Source organism: Hetaerina americana, unplaced genomic scaffold, assembly GCF_022747635.1.
Source record: "Hetaerina americana unplaced genomic scaffold, ioHetAmer1.1.p SCAF_9, whole genome shotgun sequence".
NCBI classification, from domain to species: domain Eukaryota; kingdom Metazoa; phylum Arthropoda; class Insecta; order Odonata; family Calopterygidae; genus Hetaerina; species Hetaerina americana.
In genome coordinates this window covers 78,881,757-78,907,687 of record NW_027287538.1, presented here as the reverse complement: position 1 = coordinate 78,907,687, position 25,931 = coordinate 78,881,757, and the positions used below count along the sequence as shown (strand labels likewise).

General features: G+C 38.9%; 1 protein-coding gene across 1 annotated transcript in view; it reads left to right on the top strand.

The window, feature by feature from the left end:
• shtd (anaphase promoting complex subunit 1) overlaps positions 1-25,931 on the top strand; it is a 106,107-nt gene that overhangs the window by 1,629 nt on the left and 78,547 nt on the right. The window contains exons 3-13 of the mRNA XM_071597460.1: positions 1,069-1,309; positions 1,724-1,818; positions 3,273-3,417; positions 8,154-8,287; positions 10,096-10,475; positions 11,640-11,927; positions 15,301-15,484; positions 19,937-20,106; positions 21,558-21,834; positions 22,433-22,493; positions 24,979-25,128. Coding sequence (XP_071453561.1) covers positions 1,069-1,309; positions 1,724-1,818; positions 3,273-3,417; positions 8,154-8,287; positions 10,096-10,475; positions 11,640-11,927; positions 15,301-15,484; positions 19,937-20,106; positions 21,558-21,834; positions 22,433-22,493; positions 24,979-25,128 — 2,125 coding nt within the window. The remainder of the gene's footprint in view (positions 1-1,068; positions 1,310-1,723; positions 1,819-3,272; positions 3,418-8,153; positions 8,288-10,095; positions 10,476-11,639; positions 11,928-15,300; positions 15,485-19,936; positions 20,107-21,557; positions 21,835-22,432; positions 22,494-24,978; positions 25,129-25,931) is intronic.

The following is a 25,931-nucleotide window of genomic DNA, read 5'->3' as shown; positions in this document are numbered from 1 at the left end:
TATGAAATAGCAAGGTGTCTTCTTTCATCATTAAAACCACTTTGTATTTGCTGGTGATTTCAATATTCCTAGATATTAAACAATGATGTCTCTAGGATTAATTCTAAATCGGGATTGCAGAAAGAGGAAGCCCACATGTAGTGTGGTTTGGTACCACACTATATGTGGGCTTCAATTTGGTACCTTAATGTCATATCTCCATTCCTTCTGGTTTCGTGCTGAATGTAAAATCTATCCAAGGCCTGATTTTTCTTCATCCTCACTATTGGATATAAATTCAAACGATCCCGACTTATTTTGTAGAGACCTTAACCAGATTAAAGCCAAAACAATATTCTGCCTTCCACATTGGCAAGCATCAGTGGATGTCTGACCATCAGAAACTGCAGGGATATATGATGAATACTTTCAATCAATTAATGCCATTAACTGTATTCATTCGTCATATTTCCCATAGAGCATAATATATATTGTAATATTTTAGTGTTATTGCGATGGCTTGATTGTCATAGAGCAAATAAGTATATCAACAGACTCTCTAAGCTCACACATAGAAAGTTGTCCATGGTGTATTTACCATTCCTCTTCCTACTCAATGCCAAGCAATTAGGTCATATTAAAACTTATGATTCATTGTGTGTGATTGCCTTGGATTATGATAGTGAGAATAGCCTTTGATTTTCATCTAATTTTATGCAAGTTACCACTTATCCGTGCAAACATAGGAACTTATTGTCTTTTCTCGCCCACACTTGTTTTAAATATTAAATAAATGAATGAGTTCAATATTTTCTAGCATAATCTGCTTCAAAAGTTATTGCCTTCTTAATTGTAGTGTTAGAAAAAGAATGCCTTTGTAAATTTCCACCCAAGAGGATCTATTCAATTTTTGCTGAAGCTGCCTTGATCAGTCAAGAGACTGCTAGCATTGGTTTGCTCAGTTCTCAGTTGTTTCAAATGATGCAGAAATGGGGAAAGATGGATGAACATTCTCACCCCTTCTCCAGTTTAGCAGTACTGGTGGTAGGTTGGCATTGAAGTGTGAGCCCTAGGTTGCTTTTGAAACAGGAATGGTGGAAGCTGAAGGCAAGTCCCAGCGGAGAGGAGGACTGCGAGGATGAGCTTTACGTAAGCGGGAAGACCACAGTGTGGAGCCGTGGCGCGGCCGCTGACAGTCTGTGCGAGGGCAACCATGGCCGCACCGTCCTCAGCTGCCACACCACCGAGTCTCCGGTTCACCATGCCCTTTGGTCCACCTTCTGCTCATATCGAGAAGAGGACCAGGAGTCCTCATCCACCGTGTTCAATGGTATGCTGCCACAAGATTAAATTTTGGGAGTAGGGAATGATGGTAATTTCTTCAGACATCATAATAGCAAATTATTCTCCAGGAACTTGTGTTGAAACATTGGCTTTAACCTCATGGGTTGTGTTGCAGTCAACCTGATTTGATTGCTTTGTGTGCATGGTAACTTATTAAGTCATCTTGTCCCTTCAAAGCAGGTGGAACTCCATGTAAAGAGGATGCCTCGATATCTTGACTGACTCAAGCAATTGTCTTGAAAAGAAAGATCCAGGCTCAAATCCTGGGCTAGGCGAATGATTTAATACAATGTGAAGTTTTCACTTTACTTAAATTAATCTTTGTTTTAGAGTTATTTAATATTTGTAATTATTTTTAAATTAATTGGTTTCTTTGCTTTTCTTTCGCATTGTGTTGTAGTAAACCCTGTTCCAAACCTCTGCATAGTAGACTCGAGCAACATTAACATCTACACGCAGGAAGGCGAAGATTTTATTTCATCCCTCCCTTTTCAGGTTAGTATCACAAACAATGATAAAGTGTACTACATAATTTAACAACTACATCTACTTAATACCCCACAATTCGCCTCAAGGGCGTGTGGTAGTGGGTGTTAATTACCACCACTCTTAATTATGAAAAAAACCACTTGCAAAAGCCACAAATTTATGCAATCCAGAAACAAAACATGGTATACAATTATGCAAAACCCCTTACAACCCATACCCATGCAAACGCTCAAACTACCAACTAACATACACATGCACCTACAAATATACCCAATGTATTTGCAATATGTAATTTGTTTACAACTTGTGAATAAATTGTTTTCAATGTTCCTAATTTGTTCTGAACCTTTCTGAAAGTCTTTAAGTCTCGCTTGTTCTCTTTGTATCAAATGGCAAGTTTCTTTTAAGTGAATCCGCATGATGTCCTGATATATACTCCCCATGAAAGGCGTGGTGTTAGAACTACCCCCAAATATTTAACTTGATTTGCCATTATTAGCAGTGAACCCTCTATTCCATAGTTTATGTCCTGATAGCCACCTCTTTTGTTCCAAAATTTCAAAACTGCGCAATTGTCTGTATTAAGTATTAATCCCCATTCCTTGCACCAATCCGAGATTGTGTCAAGGTCTCTAGAGAGAAGCTCGCGATCTAGTTGGCTCCTTATTTCTCTGTATACCACTTTGTCATGTGCATGTATTTATACATCTTTTTAGGTGAAAATGGGAATTGAAGTTTAGTATTGACTAAAGAAACAATTACAGGATTACAGCGTGAAAAGTGATGACCAACAGCTTTTCTTGGAGTGCAAAGGTTCTAAAAGACCAGGATCTCAGAGTTATACAGATACAGTTATACTTGTATGATGAAAAAATTTAAATCTTTGAGAGAAGATGGTAACTTGTTATGGGAAAGATAGGGAGAAAATATGCTGGATGGAAAGAAAGTTATTTGTATGTGTTTGGGAGTAGAGAGGGTTTTGGTAGGAGCACTTTAAGAAGTGTGAAAAGTCGACTGGGGAGATATTGGGAGACTTGGCAATGTTGGTGTCTGAGAATAGGAGGGAGAATAAATAGATTAAATGGGGTTGTCTATAACTTAGTGTTTCCTGAGTGCAAAGTTAATGCTGGTGATATGAATGCAGCTATGGTGTAACCGTTAGGTAAAGGTTTCTGACCACAAAGGATACATTACAGTATGCCTTTTCTTATTGTTTAATTAAATAGGTTTCCTTGTTCTGGGTCAACAATTGATTTTAATCAAAGGTATCTATTGATATTTTTAAAAGTAGTGATGGCATCGCTAGCAAGTTTTTTCAGTTTGCTTCTGTTGCGTGTGCGTGGTATACTTATTGGTCAAGCGGCTGGAAATTGGCCAGTGATAAATTTCTCTCCCCTGCTTGCATGTTAATTTTGAAGTTCAAAGTGAGAGTAAAGGTGCACTCTCATATTGCATTGCAGGTTCAGAATGTGTGGTCAATGAAGTATGGCCTTCTGTTGGAGAGGGCTCTGTCGCCAAGGATGTGTGATGGGGCCTCGTCACTGCCCACTCTCTTCTGCCTCCTCAGCCCTCTGCATGAAATCTCACCAGTCCTCGTCAAGCACAGTGAGCTAACACCTTTCACTTCATATTCCCTATGACCCCTTCACCATGCTTGTTTATTTGGATTTTTGTCTTCATTGGGCAGTGTTATTGCTAAAGATATCACATGGGTTGTTCAAAAACCCCTTAGAAAATCCAAGAGATGGCGCTCGTACTATCCAAAAGGGTTTGCTTTTAGTAAGCTTCGTCTCTTGCATTATTGTTTATCAGTTGTTAAATATTCAGCTATATCCATTACGAGGTTAATTTTTATGGTCAATTAAAGCAGCAAACTTGTTGATTTAGAAAAATGAAAAAATAAGAGTTTAATTTGTTCATGATGCAATTCTATTGAAAAGGTTTAACTCTAAAAGAGATTGAAGCCGAGTCGGATGAAGTTCAAGACACATCTGGCCTTGTGTTTTGTGACTCTTTAAAATTGAGTAAGTGGGTTTAAACATGGTCATGCATTAACCAATGATAAACATCATTTGACGTTCACGTGGGATGTAGTTGCAGCCATCTCGGGAAAGAAAATACTTACTTCTTTCATGTGTATTATATTTTTCACGACCTAGTTTTCGGCTTAAAAAGCCGTCATCGGGTGAACATAATATTAAGTAGTAGAGAGAGAAGAGGAGGGGGAGGTGCTGGTGAAGTGGAAAGAGAAGGGAAACTGGTGTGTGTGTATGGGGGAGAGGGTGGTTGGGTATGATGTCAGGGGGGGGAGGGGCTGTGGAACAGAGGGAGGTCCAGGAGAGGGGAACGGGAGGAATACGTAAGACAACTCGACAGCTTCTTGATATTTCTTAATTCCTTGGACATGAACATTAGGTTTTCTGTGAAGAAAGAGTCCCTTAATTTTTTAGATATTACTGTAGCAAAAAATGCCCCCCCTTTGAGCCCACAAAATAGTCAAAAAGAACTCCAAATCATTAGAATGATAGCTGAAAATAACTGTTTCTGCTCTGAATTAGTTGAAAAATCATATAGGAAAACATAGCTGTCACATCCACTTTCAAATCAATCCCCAAGAAAGACACTTTGAAATGGAAAAGAATTCTGTTTCTTGGGAATTTATCCTGTAAAGTGACCAGAACTTATCCGGAGAACAAAATAAAACCAGCCTTCTATAATAACGACAACTTAGGCCTTTTATCCAGCAGCAAAGACAAAATTCCCATCATGGAAAAGGGTGGAGTGAATAAATTGCGTTGTTGAGTGCCCTGCTTTTTACATTGGACAAACCAGGAGGAAATTCATTGAACATGTGAAAGAACTCTATGCCTGTTTTAAAAACTGAAATTCTTCTTCCCATTTTGCCAAGCACCTTATAGACAATAGCCATGCTGATGACCTTGTTCCTGAGATTCTACATTTACGAGGGCGGTTCAATAAGTACCCGTGTTAGAAATGAAGAAACCATTTTTTCAAAAACATTTTTTTTTATTTTTCAACATAGTCTCCTTTTTGAAAGATACACTTCTCCCGACATTCTGGCCATTTTTTTAACCCCTCCAAAAAATAGGATTTGTCCAACTCTCCAAAATATGCCTGTCTCGGCGATAACTTCCTCATTTGAGCTAATTTTTTTCCCGTGAGCCATTTCTTCATGTTAGGGAATTAGAAAAAGTCACAGGGAGCCAAATCGGGTGAATACGGGGGGTGTGGCAGCAATTCATAACGTAGTTCATGCAGTTTGGTGGCGACAACTCCGGATGAATGTGCTGGTGCGTTATCGTGGTGAAAGAACACCTTTTTTGCCAAATGCAGCCATGTCTCCCTCAATTTTTTGTCAAAGTGGTCCAGTAACTCGCTGTAGTATTTCCCAGTGATTGTTCTTCCATTTTCTAAAAAATCCATGAGGATGACGCCATTTGCATCCCAAAAAACCGTCTCCATGACCTTTCCGGCCGATCGGACCACCTTCGCCTTCTTTGGAGCAGATTCACCGGGAGAAATCCATTGTTTTGATTGTTGCTTAGTTTCTGGTGTGTAATGATGAATCCAGGTTTCATCAACAGTGATAACTCGATGCAAAAACACCTTCTAATCTCGCTTAAATTGCTGTAAACACTGCTTCGAAGTTGCCTGCTGGATCAGCTTGTTGTCCACCGTGAGCAATCGCGGCACCCATTGAGCCGACAATTTTTTCATCACCAACTTATCATGTAAAATATTAATTGCCGTTCTGTTCGACACACCCACGGCCTCTGCTACTTCGCGCACTTTCGTTCGTCGATCAGCGAGAATCATGGCGTGGACTTTTTGAATGATTTCCTCGGTAACCATGTCTTCTGGGCGTCCTGGTCGCTCCTCATCAAAAACAGATGTTCGCCCATGTTTAAATTCGTTGAACCAATATCTAAGTGTGGTCATAGATGGCAAAGTGTCCCCATAAACAGCATTCAACTTTGCCTCTATCTCCTCGCATTTCTTCCCATCCAAAAACAAAAAGCAAATTGCCGAATGATACTGCTCTTTTTCCATCTTAGCGAAAATCACGAAACACGTCTTACTCGAATGGCTGCCAAATCCAAACTAACCTTTAAATCAGTCTTAAATTTGTTTCACTTTTGTTTGATAGATGGCAGCACATGATTATAACATAAACTTCCCTCAGAAACGTCTTTTGTCATCAAACACGGGTACTTATTGAACCGCCCTCGCAGAGATGAAAGGGTTAAGATTAGATGCCTTGGAATGTTTGGAAATTTCCAAGAGCAGTCATCACAAGGGTATATTAGTTAATTACCAGAGGTATTCCTCCTGTTCCCCCCTCCTGGACCTCCCTCTGCTCCACAGCCCCTCACCCACCCTAATGCCATACCCAACCGCCCTCTCCCCCTCCACCACATACTCACACACACCAGTTTCCCTTCTCTTTCCCCTCCTCCCGCTTCAACAACACCTCCCCCCTCCTCTTCCCTCTCTACTATTTCAAGCTGTGTGTCCTCTGTGCTTCACCTGATGATGACTTTGTAAGTTGAAACCTAGGTCGTGAATAATAAAATGCGTGGAAAAACTAAGTGTTTTCTTTTTCAATATGAATCGCTTCCACAAAGTGGTGCCTCAAACCATTCTAGTTGAGGCCACAGGTATATCAGGTAAGGTATGTGCAGTTTTTTCAATTTTGCACAAAAATCAGGTGTGAAGATAATCGTGGCAAGATGGGTGCTGCCTTTGGTCTCAGTGGAGAATAAACGCAATCGTTTAGGAGACTGGTTTGGAACTTGGTGGTCAAGGTTTTTTTGGGATGCATGGGGATGCAATCATCTGCATTGATTACTTGCAAAAAGGACAAATGATAAATAGAGAGTATTATTGCACCAGAGGAGCAAAGAAATCGAGGATAAACGTCCTCATTCGGCAAAGAATAATATTCTCTACCACCAAGATAGTTCAATGGCAAGTTTAAAGTTCAAATTATTACAAAAATCACGGTATTCGCCGTATTTGGCCCCCAGTGAGTTTTTTATTTCCAAACTTGAAAAATGGCTTTTGGGAAAATGATTCACATGAAATGAGGAGGTCATCGCCGGCACAAATGTTTGTTTTGAGGACCTTCCAAAATCCTTCATTTAGGACAAGCATCAAGTTTAAAGGAGATAATGTTGTAAAACAAAAAAGTATAACCCAAAATAATATTTTTCTCTTTCTTCATATTGACTTGTGGCTAGAGGCACGTAAGTAGCCCTGAGGCCATTGGTATGCATCCAATCTTGACCTTTAGGGAGATATGGTGGTGGTAAGCCATGGGTTGCATTCATGGTACATGGTGCAGTAATATTTAATTTTTCTTTTTTCAATATTTTGTGCGATGTTTTACTGTGAGAAATAGACTGTCCTGCGAGGGAAGGGTGCAACAAGTTTTAAATATGTCTAGGGTGGATAACGATGATAAGGTATAGCAATGCGGACGACCAGCGGACTGTCATGGTGTACCTCATAATGGATTGCACTGGCCACTGGTGGACATCTATGTGCTGGGTCGGTTTGCCCAGTATGCATACAGTATACTTAATAACAATTAGATCAAAACAAATTAAGTTCAATTCTCCATTGCCCAATACTGTATTTGGGGCAGGATAAGCCTTTGTTAATATGATGTCATTTATCTCCCTTTAATCTTATTAATTGAATTGAATTTCATGTACATGTCAGTGTGTTTCACCTTTAAATGTTCATGGGACCACCAAATGCATTAAAATATTTTTCAGAATGTATAAAGATTGTTTGATAATGTATATGAGAGGGTCCTCTGTTTTTTACTTTCTAATGTGGATCGCGGTAGTCCAGTGGGTAGAGCGTTGGACTGTTGACCAGAGGGTCCTGGGTTCGATTCCCGGGCAAGGCACTCTGGGCACCTGCAGCAATAACCAAGCTAAAGTGATTTTTCGTGTACCAGGTCTTCCTGGGAAACCATAACCGGCACAGGGAAAGGAACTGGCCCCCCTTAATAACCTGATGTGTGAATTTTCACGTGCCGTATAGGGCTTAGTACTGGGTGATCTCTACCATCACCTACTAAACCGACCTTCGGGTTGATTACTGTGTTTATGGTTTATATATATATATATATAAACCATTACTGATTACTGTGTTTATGGTTTATGGTAGTGTGAAAATGTACACTTGTGAGTTTCAGCCAGACTTGTAGAGGGTGACGATTAAAATTGTTCCTAAACTCTTTATTAGAAGTAGTAATTGTGTTTTTTAAATGTTTTTCATAAAAATTCTGATATTTGATTGGATTTCAGATGATATTTCATACATGACCAATCCATGTCAGAAAATAGTGTTCACAAATGAAGAGGATCCTTGCATATGCATGGTCTATAATTCCAAGACTGGAGTTCACAGTGTGTGGAAAATTCGGAAAGCTCTCCTGGAGGTAATGGCTTGGATAATGTGTTGCTTTCTTTGTGTACTAGAATGAAAATGCTTGCTGTCGCAGTAATGGTAATTTTTTGGCTTGGCGGTGCTGTAAACCTTGTTGTGATGTTTTTAACTATCTATAATCATCTTTAAACCTTTAAAGTTTTGTTATAATTAGCATATTTTATGGTATATAAGATGCTCCCTTATTTCAGCGAGGCACTTGTGATACAAAGAAAATGTTTTATTTGTCCACAAAAATGTGCAATGCTTCACCAACTGATGTAATAGTTCCTTGCTGTTCTGTTGTGATAAAATATGAGCAAGTTAATTTAATATCTCACTTGCTCTTACTTTGAAATAGAAGTCAGCAGTGCAATATTCATGTCACTTAATAGTAATCATCATCATCAGTATCTCAATAGTTTCAGCCTCAACTTTGTGGAAGTTCATTTTAATAAATGAAAAAGAAACACTTTGTTCCAATTAAATTAATTGTAAGCATTCTGGAATTTATGCATCATTCCTAGCGGCCTTATGTTGATAAACCTTGCATTATGGACGAATCTCATTGACTCGTACAATAACTGAAAATTTGGACTCCATATATTTTTTCCACTAAGGGTTTTAAGTTGTAGCCAATGTATTCTTATAGGGTGAAATGGAATATGTAAAAATTTTTGCATCAAACCTGGGATATCTACAGGTTAAGTCATACTTTTTCTGGCAGTACCCTGATATAATCAATAATATTCTGAAAAGTACATCTCTTCATATTCATCACATTGTTATTGTAATTATTATTATATTATTTATTAAAATAAGTACTGCTATTTAAGTGTGGGGGTCCTCCATGCTGCAATGTAGACATCTTTGAAACTTTACCATATAATCTTTGTTTTAAGAAATAGGAAATCCACCTTGTTACATGAGACACCTCAAATATATGATTTATGATGATGTATATGAAATTATGCACCCTCTGATAGGTTCCCTGTTTTACGTCCTTCCTAATTTGCCCTATATAATTGTCTCTTGGCCTTCCTCACGTGATATTTCCTTCAATTTTTCCTTCTATTATGTTTCTAACTAATCCTTGGTGCCTCATGTGTGCCCAATCCATCTATTTCTTCTTTGTCGTAGAGTTGTCCACATGGTCCTATCGTCTTCTATATACTTCATCGTTCCTCACTTTGTCTGTCCATTCAGCATTCTCCTCCACTACCATGTTTCAAAGGCTTCTAGTCTTTGGATGAACTTATTAATAACAATCCCAGCTACAAAATTCTTTGATTGAGTAATAAATGTTGCGTGTATGAGTAAATATAATTTATCTAAATATGATGGAGTCAAAGTCTGTAGTACTGACCATCTGGGACAATCAGCATTGAATGTTAACCAACAGGATTCAAACCTTCATGTACGAAGAAGGGGGATTTTTTACCATGACTTGAGAAAAAAGGTGCACTTTATATGCCATTAAATACATCAGTGAATTCCTATTTTCAGATTTTAAAAACCTGAACTAAATTTAATGGACATAAAAACTACATAGTTTTCTATATTACATAGCTGGGCGGTACATTGAAAATGGAAGTAATTTGAAATATGTCCTGTCAGATCCAATTGCTTATGCTCTATGATCATAAAAAGTTTTCAAAATTATTTGTGCTTAAGGTTTGAAATTCTTTTGTACTCGCATGGTCGGGGCATTTTACATGGCTGGTAAAGACATTTACGCAAGAGTTGGCTGTTAAACCTCGACAGTGGAAACTGATGAGTGGAATGCTGCTCTGACATTGTGTTTACTCTCTTGCGTGGTAGGAATGCCAGTTGATGTGTCGGATCAGCAATGAGACGTACGTCCGAAACAAGAGCTCCTTCTTCGAGCACAGTTCCTTCCTGGAATTGTCCTCGAAGGCCCAGTTGACGGGCCCATTGTTGGTGCAGGACAAGGGCTCATTCTCCATGCCTGGGGACATGAGTGCGCACCATTCCATTTCATTCGCCTCGGCCACGTCGGGCCCCGCGCAGGCGCACACATCCCCAAACGCATCTCAGGCCGCCGATGAGCACTCCAGTGCGCCATTTGGGAACCGCAGCAGTGCATCTCTGCTGCACCTGCAGCAGAGGATTGGGCCCTGCCGCAGTCACCCCACCTCTCCGCAGCTGCATAGATCATTCAGCCCCCTCAACATTGTTGGGTATGACCTCTTGTAGTTGTACCCTCAACTCTCCATTATCCATGCTACTCTCTCTTTGTGGCTCCTCAGCAATTTAATGAAATTACAATTGTAAAGATAATCAAATGCTTTGAAATTTCAATATGCTTTTTTGAAAAAATTTTTTAAATACCTCGGCTTTCTTAAAATTTTTTATTTTACAAAATGAAAAGTTCTCAATGGTAGTTAATGTTTTGATGTAATCATTTTTGCATTCTCCGTACTTTCTCATTAATCATTTCCCTTGCATTCATTAGCCCTCATAATTCCATGTTCTCCTTACAGGCGAGCAAATACATAGTTTTACTCTGCAGCAAATAAGTCATTACCTATGTACATTGCATTATTTTAATTATTATACGATACAACCAGTGGGTTACGGTAGTCCGTGGAATAGAGCTTTGGACTACTGACCACAGGGTCCTGGGTTCAATTCCTGGGAAAGCCTCTCTGGGCATCTGCAGCTCCACCCAAGCAATATGATTTTTTGTTCACCAGATCTTACTGGGAAACCATAACCGGCACAGGGAAAGGAACTGGCCCCCCTACCCTGATGTGTGAATTTCACATGCCATCGGGCTTAGCACTGGGTGAACTCTACCATCACCTACCAGACCAACCTTCGGGTGGATTAATGTGTTTATGGTTATGGTTTTTGATCATATGACAAATATAAATCTGTGTCAGCGATCCTTTATCAATATTCTTCCTTTGCCATTCATTTGTTTTTTCCTGGCCATGTGATTGGTGTAGCTTGCTGAGGAAACTAGGTTCTGCTTTTCAAATTAGTCTTGTTTGCTTTATCTTAGTTTTTCTTTTTTAAGAATCTCAATGGAGAGTCTCAGCATTAAACTTTAATACCTTAAATTCCTGTTAGTTCATGGTGGAATAATTTATTTTTAACTTTATCGGTGCTTGCATTCCCCATTTATATGTGGGTTCATTCAATGAGTCCTTAGAAAAAATTAGAAAAACATTATTGAAAAAGACAACTGTTGTGGGGATCACGTTGTCAATCGACCTGGATCGTTTGCTCCTGCTGAGCCATTTGCTCGAGTTAGGAAATTTAAAATCTACGTATGCTGCTGGTAGTTCAAATCCTTTCCTCTGATTGCCTTCATATGCTTGCTTCTTCCATGTACTCAGTCACCAGCAGGCATCAACTCCTCTGATGGGTAGTGTGTTGGGCAGGTCAAGTCGCCTGGGCTTCCCCTTCCACTCGACCTTGACCCACGCCACATCTCCACTCTCCGTCACATCCCAGGGCGGCACCAGCGCCATTGGCAACCTCTCTGCACCCATAATGCCTCCAAGCGACAGTCGCCTCCTCAGCCTCCCTCCGCCGGATTCATTCAGCAACGACGTGGACTCGAGGCCTCTTATCCCAGAGCTCTGCTTGGAGCATGTATGGTCGGAGAATCATGGAATGTCAAGGTACAGCCAGGCTTGTACTTGATAGCATAAGCTTACTGCTCCTCATTCAATGTATTATGCACACGCAGTCCGTATGGTAAAGAGTAATTATGGCTTCACATTCTTTAGTGAAAGTATTGTATTTATCAGGAAGATGGCTTGTTTTTCTCAGAAAACTGCTTCAAGAAATTAGGTTTTTGTCAAGAGATTTGTGTTTGGAAATTAAGCATTAGGAGACTCCCTCATTTTCCATGTAACATCAAATACCCCTTATAAAGTGCGGATTTGCCTCTCGGCATACTGATGATAATACGTATTGACTAAATACATTTAATCAGGTGCTACTGGGCAATTAAAGGGCAGAAATGTGTTGAAAAATCAAGGTCTGTTACTCTTTCAATGAACAAGTGACGCACTGGTAACTATTTACTCTTAATATCAATAAAAGTAAAATGGGATTACAATGCAACAATTTCAAAGTGTTAAAATTATTGACCTTGTCCAGAATTGCAATTGATTTTTAATCTTTGAAAATGTTGCACTGTAATGTGCATTAGCAGATAACTCCATATAAAGTTACTGTCTTGGAATCTCCTGCAGTTTCTTTGAATGGTCTGAAATGGTGTACTTTTCACGCAACAAGAATTGACAGAAAGTCTGCAGCTAACAATTAATCACCGATGAATTGAGCAAGTGAATTAATGTAAATATTTGGGCATTTGTGCGAGTGCAAATCTTTCTTGGGGTACACGCGTCAAAGCCCTACTCAGTTCCACTTGCTATTAAGAAAGACATCTGCACGAGACTCCTAGCAAAACAGAACTGTTCATTTATACTATGAGGAAATGTATTCAAAGTTAACCTATAGTTTGATATTTTGGGGCTCTGCTGCCATTTTTCTAACAATTTTTAAAAGGCAAATGAAAGCCATCAGAATATTCACTTTGAAACCTCATAATGCTCCATTGAGGCAAATATCCCAGGAATGAAGTTTGCTGCCACTCCTGGGCATTCAGGGATCGTGATGTTGCGCTGGCTATGTACGTAAAATAACATACTGGCTTACTACCCAGAGGGCCTGGGTTTGACTTCTGGAGACAGCAGATACTTGTCAGTTCTATCCCTACTTGAGGTGCTTTGTGGAGAGCACTTTTAAGTCAGTATGCCATCTGTCAAATGGGTCATTAAAACTTTTTTACCCCTTGGAGCCTTTCGTCAATATAAACAGACTAATTCCACGAAAAGTGAAGAGTCAGGCGTGATGTTGTGGAATCGAGACATAATAAGAACTTCGTTGCAATTTTCCACAGTTAAAACTTTATTTTGACCATGGGTTCGATACACTGTGTCATCTTCAGGTGATGATGAAAGTTTTAACTGTGGAAAATTGCAACGAAGTTTTTATTAGACTAATGCCGAAGCCAGGTTTTTCTCCGCCCTTCCTCCTTTCCCAACCATTCCTAATGGTGCAAATGACCTCAGCTGTTGGTTGCCTCCCCTAAAACTACTACCACTCCCGTGTATTTATATTATATTTTTAAATCTCTACATGTTTCAAAAAAACATGATTAACTATGCCCAAAACAAATGACACTGTGTATACATGGTGGAAATCCTTCATGATGAAAGAATAAACTTTGCTTTTCCACGCAGAATTTTTTTTATTACAACTTAGGTTTCTTCGCAGCGTAATGTCTTTGCCTGTAGATGTTATGTTGTAACGAAACCTAGGTCGTAACAAGAAAATTCTGTTTGGAAAACCAAAGTCTCTCCTTTCATCAATATTCTCTTAACTCTATCATCATCATTATGCCAGAGGAAGGCACAGCATCCATTATGGCAGCATTAGCCCTGCAGCATTGAAATGGGACCAAGGAAATGGGCACCAGATTGTATCACAAATTACCCAGAAGTGTGAAGGGACCTGCGGTATTTAAGCATAAATTTAAAAGATACCTACAATGTAACATGTTCTACTTGGATCATGAATATCTCTGTAATATTTTTGATAATTGAGTCACTTGTTTTCATTGTAATAATGCTCTGTGATTAATGGATATTTGTGAAGAATGATCTGGTATTTTCCTGGCGAATAATGTTTTCCAAGATTATTCGGGTCTCCCACCGGGTCCACGTTCGTAGGTTTGCCGACGTTTCGATGGCCGAGTCGTCCATTGTCTTCAGGGCATGAAGATGATGGCTGAGTCGGCCATCGAAACGTCGGCAAACCTACTAACGTGGACCCGGTGGGAGACCCGAATAATCTTGGAAAACAATGGATATTTGTGTTTGGATAGTCTGAAAATTTTCGGACTTCAGCATGAAGATGGTAGCAATCAGCAACAAAAGTTGTGGAATGTGTTTGCTCATGATTTGAAAGGCACTCAGTTGTAGTTTGAAAATCTTTTGAGTGAGTAATTGTGAGAGTTTTTATGAAAATGGAAAAAATTGAGTATCAAGCTGTCATTGTGTATGTTTTTGAAAGTCAATATGCCGACATATATCAAAGACAAATCCAAATCATAAGGGTTGAAAAAAATTGCTTAGTTGCATTGCAGGAACAAGTGTATCAACTTAAAAGGAGACTATGTTGACAAATAGCGATTAATTTGAAGAAAAAATATCTCATATTAGTTTGCCAGGTTGGAAACTTTTCAGACTACCCTCGTATGCTACATTGTAATGTAATTGTTAGTCCCATATTTGTATCTCAATTGAGTCTTCTGTTTGCATAGTACTTCTTGTGATGTGCCTGATATCATGTAAATACACCACCCTCCTGGTATTTGGTAATATGATCATTGTAGAAACAAAATATATTACCATTAGTAATTTACTTGAAATGTGGAATAACTTGCACAGTTTGTTGGAGGTAACACTAGGGGCAAAACGTATAATGTATATAAATTACTGTTGAAAATGTGATATTCATTTTCTTTTATTGGTGGGGCATAATGTGTGGCTCTAAATAAATGATATCCTCTAAATAAATGAAAAGATGGGCTTGGGATTCTGAATTTCAGGTATGGTAATCATCTAAATGTTCATGGATTAATAAAAGTTTCTATGATTTGATTCTTGTACTTTCTTAAGTTGCAGTAGAGCTTACAAAATATTAAGTTCTTCTTATCTTCTAATTTATGAATGAAAAAATAGGAAATGGTGAGATTGTATGAAATTATTGATAATTACAGGTGGTATGTAATGGTTTTCTCTTTTGCTCCAAGCTTGTCTTTCTCTCTGACCGCACAAGATGATTAGTGCTGCACTTCCACCCTTTGTCCAAATATCATGAGTTCACAGAAGAGCACAGTGGGAACCTTGGAAAATTTGCTTGCAGTGTCCAATTGATGTATGAGCAATGCATTTCTCACCGGTTTGTTTATATTTGCAGGGAAGGTGCCCAGTGCGCAACCAAGGCATTCCTCTCGACAGACCTAGTTGGTCAGCATTATCTCTGCTTCCTCATTGAAGCCACGTCCATCATTCACTGTGTCCGGATGTTGGAGTCCAACTCGGCAAACCTCGTCTTCGGCAGCACCACTATACTTGTTGCCAAGGATGCTTGTTTTCTGCCCGTGAGTGCTGTTTGCCTCCTTTTGCCTAGAAGTTATTCCCAAACTGTGGTCTTTCGGCTATATTTGTCATTATTAGAAATCGAGGAAGTCGTCTTCTTTATCTTTATTATTAGTGGTAGTCTACCAGGGTAGGGTAGGTTGTTGGTGGGCCACAACTGTACTTTTAAACCATAGCAAGCTTGGTCAGATAATATCTTTGGGCCCCCTGCTTCATATTACAATGAGCTGTTTTAATTTGCACATAATTTATCACAAAAGAAAATCACTCTGTGTGTTCAAGTTCTAAGGTCTAGTAATTTTTTTCTGGCACACCTCATGAGTTGTGCAATAAGTCTGAGGGAAAAAAATGGAAAAGTATTACTTTGGGCAGATTTTTATTTTCTTCAACTTAATCTCTCCTATAAGCTCGATGGGTTCCTTCATATATTGCCGGCCCCAGTATTGGCAGCATAAATTCCTCGCCTGCCAACTCAAGGGTCGCGGGTTCGATTCCCACCTGGGTGGATTGTCCTCCACCTAGGGCTTGGGTGTATGTATTGTCTTCAATGTCATGTCTAAGGCTTTGGTGGTTGAAGGGACTGTTCTCCATTTCACCCAATCAAGTCGATAAATAAATAAATTAAATATTTTTTAAGATGCCCAAAAGAGGTGGGATTTTGGAGGTTCCTCACAAAAGGAATCTGTGTTGGCGATGACCTTCTTGTTCAACCTGCATCATTTCCCGCCAAGCAATTCTTTCAAGTTTGGAAATAAAATAAAAGTAACTGGGGGCCAAAATCTAGTAAATATGGTGGATGTAGTAATAATTCAAACTTTAATTCCATGACTTTCGCAATGGAAACTGCACAGGTTGCACCTGTGCATTGTCTTAATTGAAAAGAATTTTGTCTTTGTGGAGTGAAATTTTTTTCTTGGCACAATCAGGGCAGTAACGGTGTGTAATACTTTCCATTTATTATTTGTCATCTAATGTAGTAATTGATGCAGGTGATTCCACATGCATTCCAAAAAAGCATGACCATCACCTTTTTGGCTGATTTTCACCGTCTCCACCTTCTTTGGAGCCAGATTACCTTTTAAAACCCACTGTTAAAACTTTTCCTTTGTCCCTGGAGTGTAGTAGTGTATCCATGTTATGGCCACAGTTATAAATACATCATTTTAACCTTGTTGACTAATTTCACAGTCTTTGCCTTATTCAGTGTTTGAGCCATCCAAAATTCACTGTTTCAACTTTTCTTTTCTCTCTGGAGTGTGGTAGTTTGCCTATGTTTTGTCCACAGTCATGTATCAATGCAGAAACTTGTCGGAATTGCCGTGGAAAAGTGCCAAACCAACCTCAGAATCAACCACATGATTTCACTTATTCTCCACTGAGAGCAACCTTGGCACCCATCTTGCCGAGATTTTTTCCTCACCCAATTTTTCGTGCAAAATTGAAAACACTGTAACTTGCAATACACCTGTGGCCTCGACTATTTTGAGAACCTTGATTCATCGAGCACTCAATACAAATCATGGATTATGGAAATCATTTCACACCGCTTGACGTCGTGAATGATGTTCATCATTTTGGCATGTGCGGCCACTTTTAAACTCATTTGCCAAATTTTAAAGGGTCTCAAACACAGGAGCAGATGTGCTGTGAACTTCAGCCTACTTGGCTTTGATACTTTTTGGAGTTAAGCCTTTTAAATAGCAGTGTGTAATCACTGCACAACATTCTATTTTTCTAAATAAACATAGTTTGTAGCTTATTAGACTATGAAAACTACGTGATGGCTATAGCTGAAAATTAAACAGCAACTCAACAGTCTAGTGAGAGATGAAGCAAACCTTTCTGCTACTATGAGTGCCATCTGGTGGATTTTCTAAGGGGTTTTTGAATGACCCACGCACTGATAACAGAAAGTTGGAACTTTTGACGGAGACTTCTGGGATTCAGGGTCACATGACTTTCGGACTTCTTTGAACTGGCACACCCTGCTTGCACCCACAATGCCGTGCCTCATACCATTCCATTTAATGATGCATTCGGATGGGCGTTGAACCGTGCAAGTGGAGAAAAAAAATGATTGCATGCCTTCTTTTTGCACCAAGATGTTGTTTTAAGTATTGAAAGCACTTCTCATTCTTGTGGCAGCCATACAAACCCATGCAGTCTAAAGTGCACCCATGTACATCTTGCATTAATTAAGGGCATCTCAACATATGTATCTTAAGCTCAAGCACATCTTTTAGCCTACTCCCAGTCTCAAGAAAAGAAAATGGGATAACTTGGAACTTTAAAACATCTCATAATAAAACCAGTGCCGTCTTTCATAATAAAATTCATTAATTTTCTTTAAAAAAAGTTTATACCACAAAGCACACGTGCATAATAATATCCACCTCACAAATTTCTGAAAAAAGCTGGGGTCAAATCTTAATATTAAAATAATGACACCATTAATTTTTCAGAATCACTTATACGTAATAATAATAATACATTTTATTTGTCCAGCAATCAACTAGTTACAACTGTTACACTTGATATAAGGCACGTCAGGGGAAAGTGACAAAATACATTTGTGGATACAAGACACATATCAGACATAATCAAGAAATTCAGCAATTGAATAAAACATTTTTAATTTTAAGAACCTAAGTAGATTGACTTTAAAGGCAGCCACATTTTTATCGGCCTTAATTTCAGCTGGGAGTTTATTATAAAGTTGAAGGCCCATACAATTTGGGCGTTTGCTTACGTTTCTCCTTTATTCCTTTGGATTTCTTCCAACAATCCCCTCTCATCCCCCACCACACCCAGCCCCTCATCGTTGGCTTTTCATTCTGCCCATTTCACCTTACCCACATTTCAAAAGCCTCCAATCTGCGCCTATCCTCCTGCTTCAATGGCCATCTGCTTCTGCACTGTACGCCTCACTTCTCTTCCTAAAACTGCTCATCTGGACTCTTCATCCCCAACACAGACCTGAGCAGTGGAAGATATGTAGCTGTTGTGGATTAGTCTCCCATCCCCCAATCCATTTTAATTTTCTGCATTATATTCATTAGTTTTCCCCAATTCACTCTATCGAATGGCTTTTCGAAATCTACAGAACAGGCAAATACCTCCTGGTTGTATTCTATATTCCTCTCGATTAGTGATCTCATTACTGCAATGGCATCATGTGTACCTCTTCCCTTCCTAAACCCAAACTGATCATCCCCGAAGTAATCATTTGCTCCACTCTTTATCCTTTTGTTGATGATTCTGAGAAAAACTTTAGCCTTGTGGGATATCAAACTTATTGTTCTGCAGTCCTCACATGATGTAGCCTTTACCATTTTTGGAATAGGAACTAACACTGATCTCACAATGTCTTCCAGCCAGATTCCTTTCTCATAGGTACTACAAATCAGTCCATATAGACTCTTCCTCCCTCATTTTCCTAAGCATTTCAGTTGTATCGCAGGAATGTTGTTTACCCCAACGACCTAATTTGATTTCATCTCCCTTAATGCCCTTTCTATCTCATCGTCGAGTATTCCTGGACCTAAGCTCTCCTACTCTACGTCATGTTCTCTTTCTATGTCTAACCTTGTTGGCCTAAGTTCTTTGCTGTACAGTTCTTCTAAATATTCCTTTAATCTCTTTTGGATCTTTTTCGATCCCACGAATATGTTTTTTGACTTACCTTGGGTTGTTTGCAATAAAATATATTTTGTGTAGATATCTATTTTACCACCATTATTCTCTGCCACTTGGTCTTTGTCTTCCTTTTGGATAAATGCAATAATTGTTGCAAATGAGTTCACAATGGAATCATGTATTTTTCCTTTTCTTGCATTAGGAACTAATTTGAAATTTTAATTTCACTCCAAGATGTAATTTTAATTTGAACCAATTACGTCCTCTCCTCATTTGGTCTAATCTGGCTAATTTATTCACCTTAATCTTGTATAAGTCCTTTGCTTGTCATACCCAGGGTGCTATTCCGAATTAGTTTTGGATATTTTTATTGTATATTAAACTTTTAAATCCATCCGGTCAAGTATTATTCTTTGATATCCATTATTGAAATAGAAAGAAAGACTCGTACTTTTCCACAGATTTGTTATTATTTGTCATTATTCATTGAATTTTTTTAGGTCATCAAGTGTTAGCCATATTATCCACCTTTCCTTCCCAGTAGTAGGGCTTGTGTTGATATGCCAAGTGGTGTTTGTTCCACCAGAGAAACTCAATAGTGTCTAGTGAAATACTTCTATATTCGGAAGAACTTAAAATTAAATAAATTAAATGTCCAACCAAATTATACCAAGCAGAAATGTTAATATTTATAGTCAGAAAATGTTTTTCTTTTTACCTAGTGGTAAATGGCATCCAAATTTTTTATTCCTCCATACATTGCATCTTATTCCCTGGGACTCTTCACCACTCGCCCCACATTCATTGGATGGAATTAGAAGCTGAGCATGATGGCCGTGGTGGACTTGAGTGGTGGCGTGGTCCTCTACTCGGGAGTGGCGATGGTGGGGAAGGTGCAGGTTGGGGGTGTGCCCTCATCCTTGTCCAATGCCACTTACCTCAACTCACTTAACCTGGGCAATCAGTTCGCTGCGTCACCATTTATTAGGTATGTTAGATCAAAAGGTGCCGTGAGTTTGCAATTTTGAATTTTCCATAATTTTAAATAGTTTATGAAAGCAGTCCTAAAGCCACTGCCGAAGATTAACTGTGAGGACTTGATTGCAGAAGAAAGAAATAGTTAAGAAAATCAAGATGGATGTAAAAAGGTAAACAATAGTGTAATGTGTAGTGTAAACAACAACATTAGTGTAATGAGAATGAAAAAAAATTAAATTTAATAAAAGTTCACATTATGCTAGTCTTTGAGTCATTCGTTAAAATACAATTCTTTGTCACAGTCATAACACAACTCTCTTGCGTCACTTTTGTTGCTAACACTTACTTCTGAAGAGCTAGAAAAAATACTACCCAGAATCTTTTTGCTCTCTCATAATCGATACAAATGTGTTTTGTGATGAAAAGGTAAGAGTGAATTTCATTGATCTTGTAATGATGATGCCAGGATCATCGATGGCCGAAGAACAATTATTTAAGGGAAGCCATGGGTGGTTTGAGAAGTTTATAAGAGAAGAAATGGTATCCATAACATTCATTATGTGGCGTTTTGGAGCAGCAAGCTCTGACTCAAGGCAGCGGACAACTTCATTGGTGTCTTCCAGAAGCTCATAGATTCCGAGGGTTACCTGCCACAACAGTTTCTCAATTGTGACTAGACAGGTCTCCTTTGGAAAAAGATGCAGAATTGGACTCTTATAACAGCAGAGGAGAATGCATTGCCCAGCCACAAGCCAATGAAAGACCACCCCTGCTATTTTTTGCTAATGTAAGCTGCGATTTTAAAACTAAATCCTTTTCTTGCTGTTCAGAAACTCGACGGGCCTTCAATGGAGTGGAAAGTCCAGAAGAGCTGGCTAAATGTGATGTGGAGGTCATGGAAAAGCATGGGAAACTGTTGCATTGTGCCATGCATAGGAAGCGTCACCCCAAACCAACACAGGCTATGCACGCTAGAAATTTGTAAATGATAATACTGAGTTGTATGTTCACAAAATTTTGAAGCTTTGGCAAAAGTAAATCTTTCTAGACAGCTTTCTAGTTAAAAAAATTGAGAATAAATCATGAGTAATAAACTAATTATTTTGATTCTTGTTTGTTGTCTACGAATCAAATTTGCATTCTGAGTTGGTTCATTCTGTGAAAGAATAAGAACATGAAGACGATTTAAGATTCTAAAAAATGAAATTTATAAATTTTTTAAAAGGCCTTGTACATAATTTTGGAATGGAATGGATTGCATTATTGTATTTTACATTAATATGATAACATACTTATTTGTCCAGCAGACACAGTGCACAGTATTGATAATAATGAGAAATGTTGAGAATTTCCTCTCTTAAGTTTTGTAGAGGAAAGATTTGTCAGCCAAATTAGCATTCTTGCCTTACACTTCATGAGGATGGGCTCAAGTAATAATAAACATTGACTCTTGAACAATAGGCGGCAGTCGCTCCTGTCATCCAGCCATCAGGAGTCCTCACTGGATGCTCACTTTGACGAAGACTCTCTTGTGCTATCGCCAGTCAGAGGAACACCCACTGCACCCTTCCCCAAACCTTTTGGACTCAAGGCACTCTTCATGAAGTCATCTCCGAAGCCCAAGTTTGCGTTAACCCCTGCCGATGAGATGATGGATGAAGGGAAGCAGGACTTCTGCAAGCTGGGTTCTGATGGCATTGTAAAATTGAGGGATCCAGTGGGATCTCGTGTGACCTTGGTAGGTGAAAATTTGTTGTTGCCTGAGATGATGTGCCTGAAAACCTATTTCCATTCAAATTTAAGGGTTTGCAAAGTAGATATAGTGAACTCCTGGTTTTTAACTTTTATTGGTTCTATGAAAACCTGCATTCAGTGAAATTATCTTTCAATGAGATCATGAAATTCTTTGCCAAATCCAGGCCAATTTGCTACAAGTATGCAATTTTAACCCATTGGCTTAAAGAGATGGCAATCCACCTGTCCAATGAAATGTTGTGCTTAAGCTTCATAGTGAATACCACTTCAATAATCCATGGCAAGACTTCCGGGCTAGTAATTCTATTTGGAAAGACACATGCTGCATCTTTATTTTGTGCAGTCATTTATAACTAAGTTTCTTATTTTGATTGTTTGCTATGGTAAGAAACACTATGATAGCTCTTTCTCTTAGCCACATGTGTGGGTAGGTCAATTCCTTAGTTCTATCATTTACTACCATGCATGATATTCTCTCTCGTTTCCCGTTTTGGTCTAGTGTATTTTACCACCAAGAATATGCCACTTGTCATGGTGACTGCATTAATTAATACAAATTTTTCTGTTGCATTTTCTCTCAGGAATACACTAATGGACCTCTTTTTCGAATAACCTTACCAGAGCTTAGTTCATCATCATTAGGTAAGTCAGTTATTAAGATAAATTTCCGCAAAAAACCTCATATATAATATATTTTCTTTAATTAGATAATTTATCTATTGATGTTTTCCTGATAAAGTCTGCCGGCCTCAGTGGCAGCGGGGTAACGTCCTCGCCTACCAACCCAAAGGTCGCGGGTTCGAATCCCGCCTAGGTGGATTTCCCTCCATCTAGGGCTTGGTTGTATGTGATTGTCTTCAATAAAATGTCTGTAATGTAGGGTTAGGTGGAAGAAGGGACTATTCGTCTCAACCTCGCCCAATTAAGTCGATAAATAAATAAATGAAATAAATAAAGTCGAGGAATTTCTTGAGCTAACCATGAGGCCATCATATTATCATGCTTTACATTAAATAATTGTTTCTCATTTTAGTGATTAAGCTTTAATGTAAAACCTTTATATCTCCGAGTATCCAGGACCAAGAAAGGTTGTTAGCTGTATGGATGCTTGTGTGTTGCATAACTCCCTTGGGCAACGGTCATCCATTCATGATCAAAGCGTAATAACCATGCTCATATTCCAACATCCACAACCAATCAATTGAATATCCACATTTAAGCTCCTAGCAATTTTTCGTTAACATCATAATATTATAGGTAGATTGTACAGGGTTCGTCCGGAAAATAAGTGTACTGATTTTTTCCCACCGCTCCAGGTGCGCCCAGCACCGCTCTGATGGGCTGCGATTGGAGGGGGGTATGTTGGCAAGCGACGCTGAAAAAGGCAGTTGGCTCTGAGCTGTGGTGTAGTGAGGAGCTCCGTTAACGCGAACCTCCACGCTCGACCCACGTCGCGGAACGCAATGCCAAAGTTTTTGGAGCAGTGTTATTCCATCAAATTTGCGGTAAAGCTTGGGAAATCGTCTACCGAAACTGTCGGTATGATTAACCAGGCTTACGGGGAGTCAGCCATGTCCAGAAACATGATCTTTCGGTGGCACAAGATGTTCGTGGAGGGCAGAGAAGAGGTCGACAACGAACCACGGCCTGGACGCCCATCAACGACACTCACCGACGAAAATGTGCGAAAAGTTCGCGATGTAATGAACTCTGATCGTCGTCTTAGTGTTCAGATGATAGCAGAGCAGTGTAATCTTCGAAAACGAGTCGCCCGCGTACACTTATATCGTCGCTCAGTACACTTATTTTCCTGACGAACCCTGTATAATGATAACCAGTCCAAGTCCAGTTCTTATCTGAGAAACATTGAGTGCCACAGGGGTCTGTTCAGGGGCCCTTTCTGTTTCCAATTTTGATTAATGACTAACCACACTATCTCTCAGTAAACAGTGTGATGTATGCAGATGAGACAACTCTAATTCAGACATGAAACATCTTCCAACAGCATCTAGCCTCTTCCAGCTCAGTTACAATTAGAAGCAAAATAATGATTTATAGCCAACCGTCTCTTCCTGAATGAAATAAAAATACATCATCTTATATGCTGTCTTTAAAGTGTCAATGAAAAAAATTGTACTGTTGTCCATTCTTTACTCACTCATTGTCCTGTTATATCAATGTAGAGTTTGATGACATCCACCTGGTGTCTCCATGGCATGAAAGAATAAATGCGAGGTCAGTGCCTGAACTTTTTGAATGTCATGTCTCCAGTTGATTATTTTTTAATCTGCTTTGAGGAATTGTGTCAGTCGAAACTTCCCGAATAACCACCTTCAACCACTTTGTTGATTGGTTATGGCTGTTTATGTGAAGGGGGTGTTCGTGGAGTGCAGCAAAAAATTGGATGGAATGAGCTCTTTGAAGGGGCGGCGTTGTTCTGTGAAATTCTGCATGAAACTCAGGAAATCCTTCAGGGAAACTTTGAGGTTGATTACTAAGGCTTATAATGAGGATGATATGTAATGTGACCCGTGTTATATGAGTGGTGGTTTACCAGGTGCGAAAAGGGGCGGCAATCATTGGAAGACAACAAGCATTCCAAAAGACCATCAACGTCAACCGATGACCCCCCACATCAAGAAACTGAAATTGAGTTCATTTCAAATGAAAAAACACCAATTCAGTACAAAGATGATTGCCATGGGACTGGAATATTTTGTTTATATTTTTTCCTTAATATTAATTGTGCTTTGATGTTTTGTTAATGATTTTACCTTGATTCCTATTGTGCAAGAATAGGTCTCTATCTTATTTTCAGTATTTTGTTTTTTTTATTCTTATGACCTGAAAAGCCTTTTTATTCCTTGTGTGTTTCATATCTCAGCCGGAACTGGCAAATTTTTAATTGGGCATGTGTGTTAATGACTCTCCTGAGATTGATACCTACTGATATTGGGCAAATTTACTATTTGATGATGATGTGTTCTAGGCAAAGGGTTATATATGTCACCTCTTGTGTTTGTAAACTTGTGCGGAGGCATTCTGTTTAAATAAGACCAGTGTTTGTTGTTTGGCGTGGACTCAACAGTGCTGACTGTGTTATTTAGAGACTTTGATTTTTTTCCAGTCACTGACTGTCTAAATACGCTAAAGCAGGTTCTGCAGCGAGACATAGCCATGCAGGTAATAATCAAGTGGTACGGCATGAGGAATGCCCCTGGCTCAAAGGACATCTCACCCAGAGTGGAGTGGGAATTGTTCATTGGCGTCCTCCTTGGTAAGTTGAGCATCATAGTCTTTCCACTATTTCCTGGCTCTTCCACAATTTTCTTGGGCAAAGTAACAGAAACTTAAAAACATTTTTTTCAAATCATGATGATGATGAATTGCATATTTATTGATCCAGAGTGTATATGTAATTATAATAATAAGTGTGTATGTATAATAATTAATGAAAATACAGCTAAACCTTTCTTTTGTGTACCCTGAATTTACATAATAGTTTATATTACGTTCAGTAAACTCTTGATGTTATCCGTGTGGCAATGAATGCATCATGAAGTAAGGATATGCAAAAAGCACAAATAACTGAAATATATGTGGAAACCATGGTTGTGATATTTCCAGAAACTCCTTTTTCATTTCTGTGTTATTTTTTTGAGATTTTCTTAGAAATGAAAAGTTCATTTTTAGGTTTTTTATAAGGTTCAATTAATAGTTTTACGAGAACTCAATGATATCACATGAATAGGAGAACGCATTGTCAGAAAGGAAGAATATTGACAAAGGATTGTTGAAATAAAATGAAAACTCCTCTAGCCTCAATAAGTTAGCAACACTCGTCCCGCAGTGAAAACAAAATTTGTGGTGATGGTATGTGGGAAAAGAAATTCCACGACAGTGACCAACCACAACCTCTCAACCCGAAGACCCTTCTGCAGTAGTTTGCAGGAATATTACTTCCTTGCCAGTGACCAACTACAGACAGATATAGAGTCGCAGAGTGTGCATGTGTTCATAAACCCAGGTATCCTCAACGGAGTCCCTTGACCTCTGTCAATGATCCCAATTGGGTTTGAG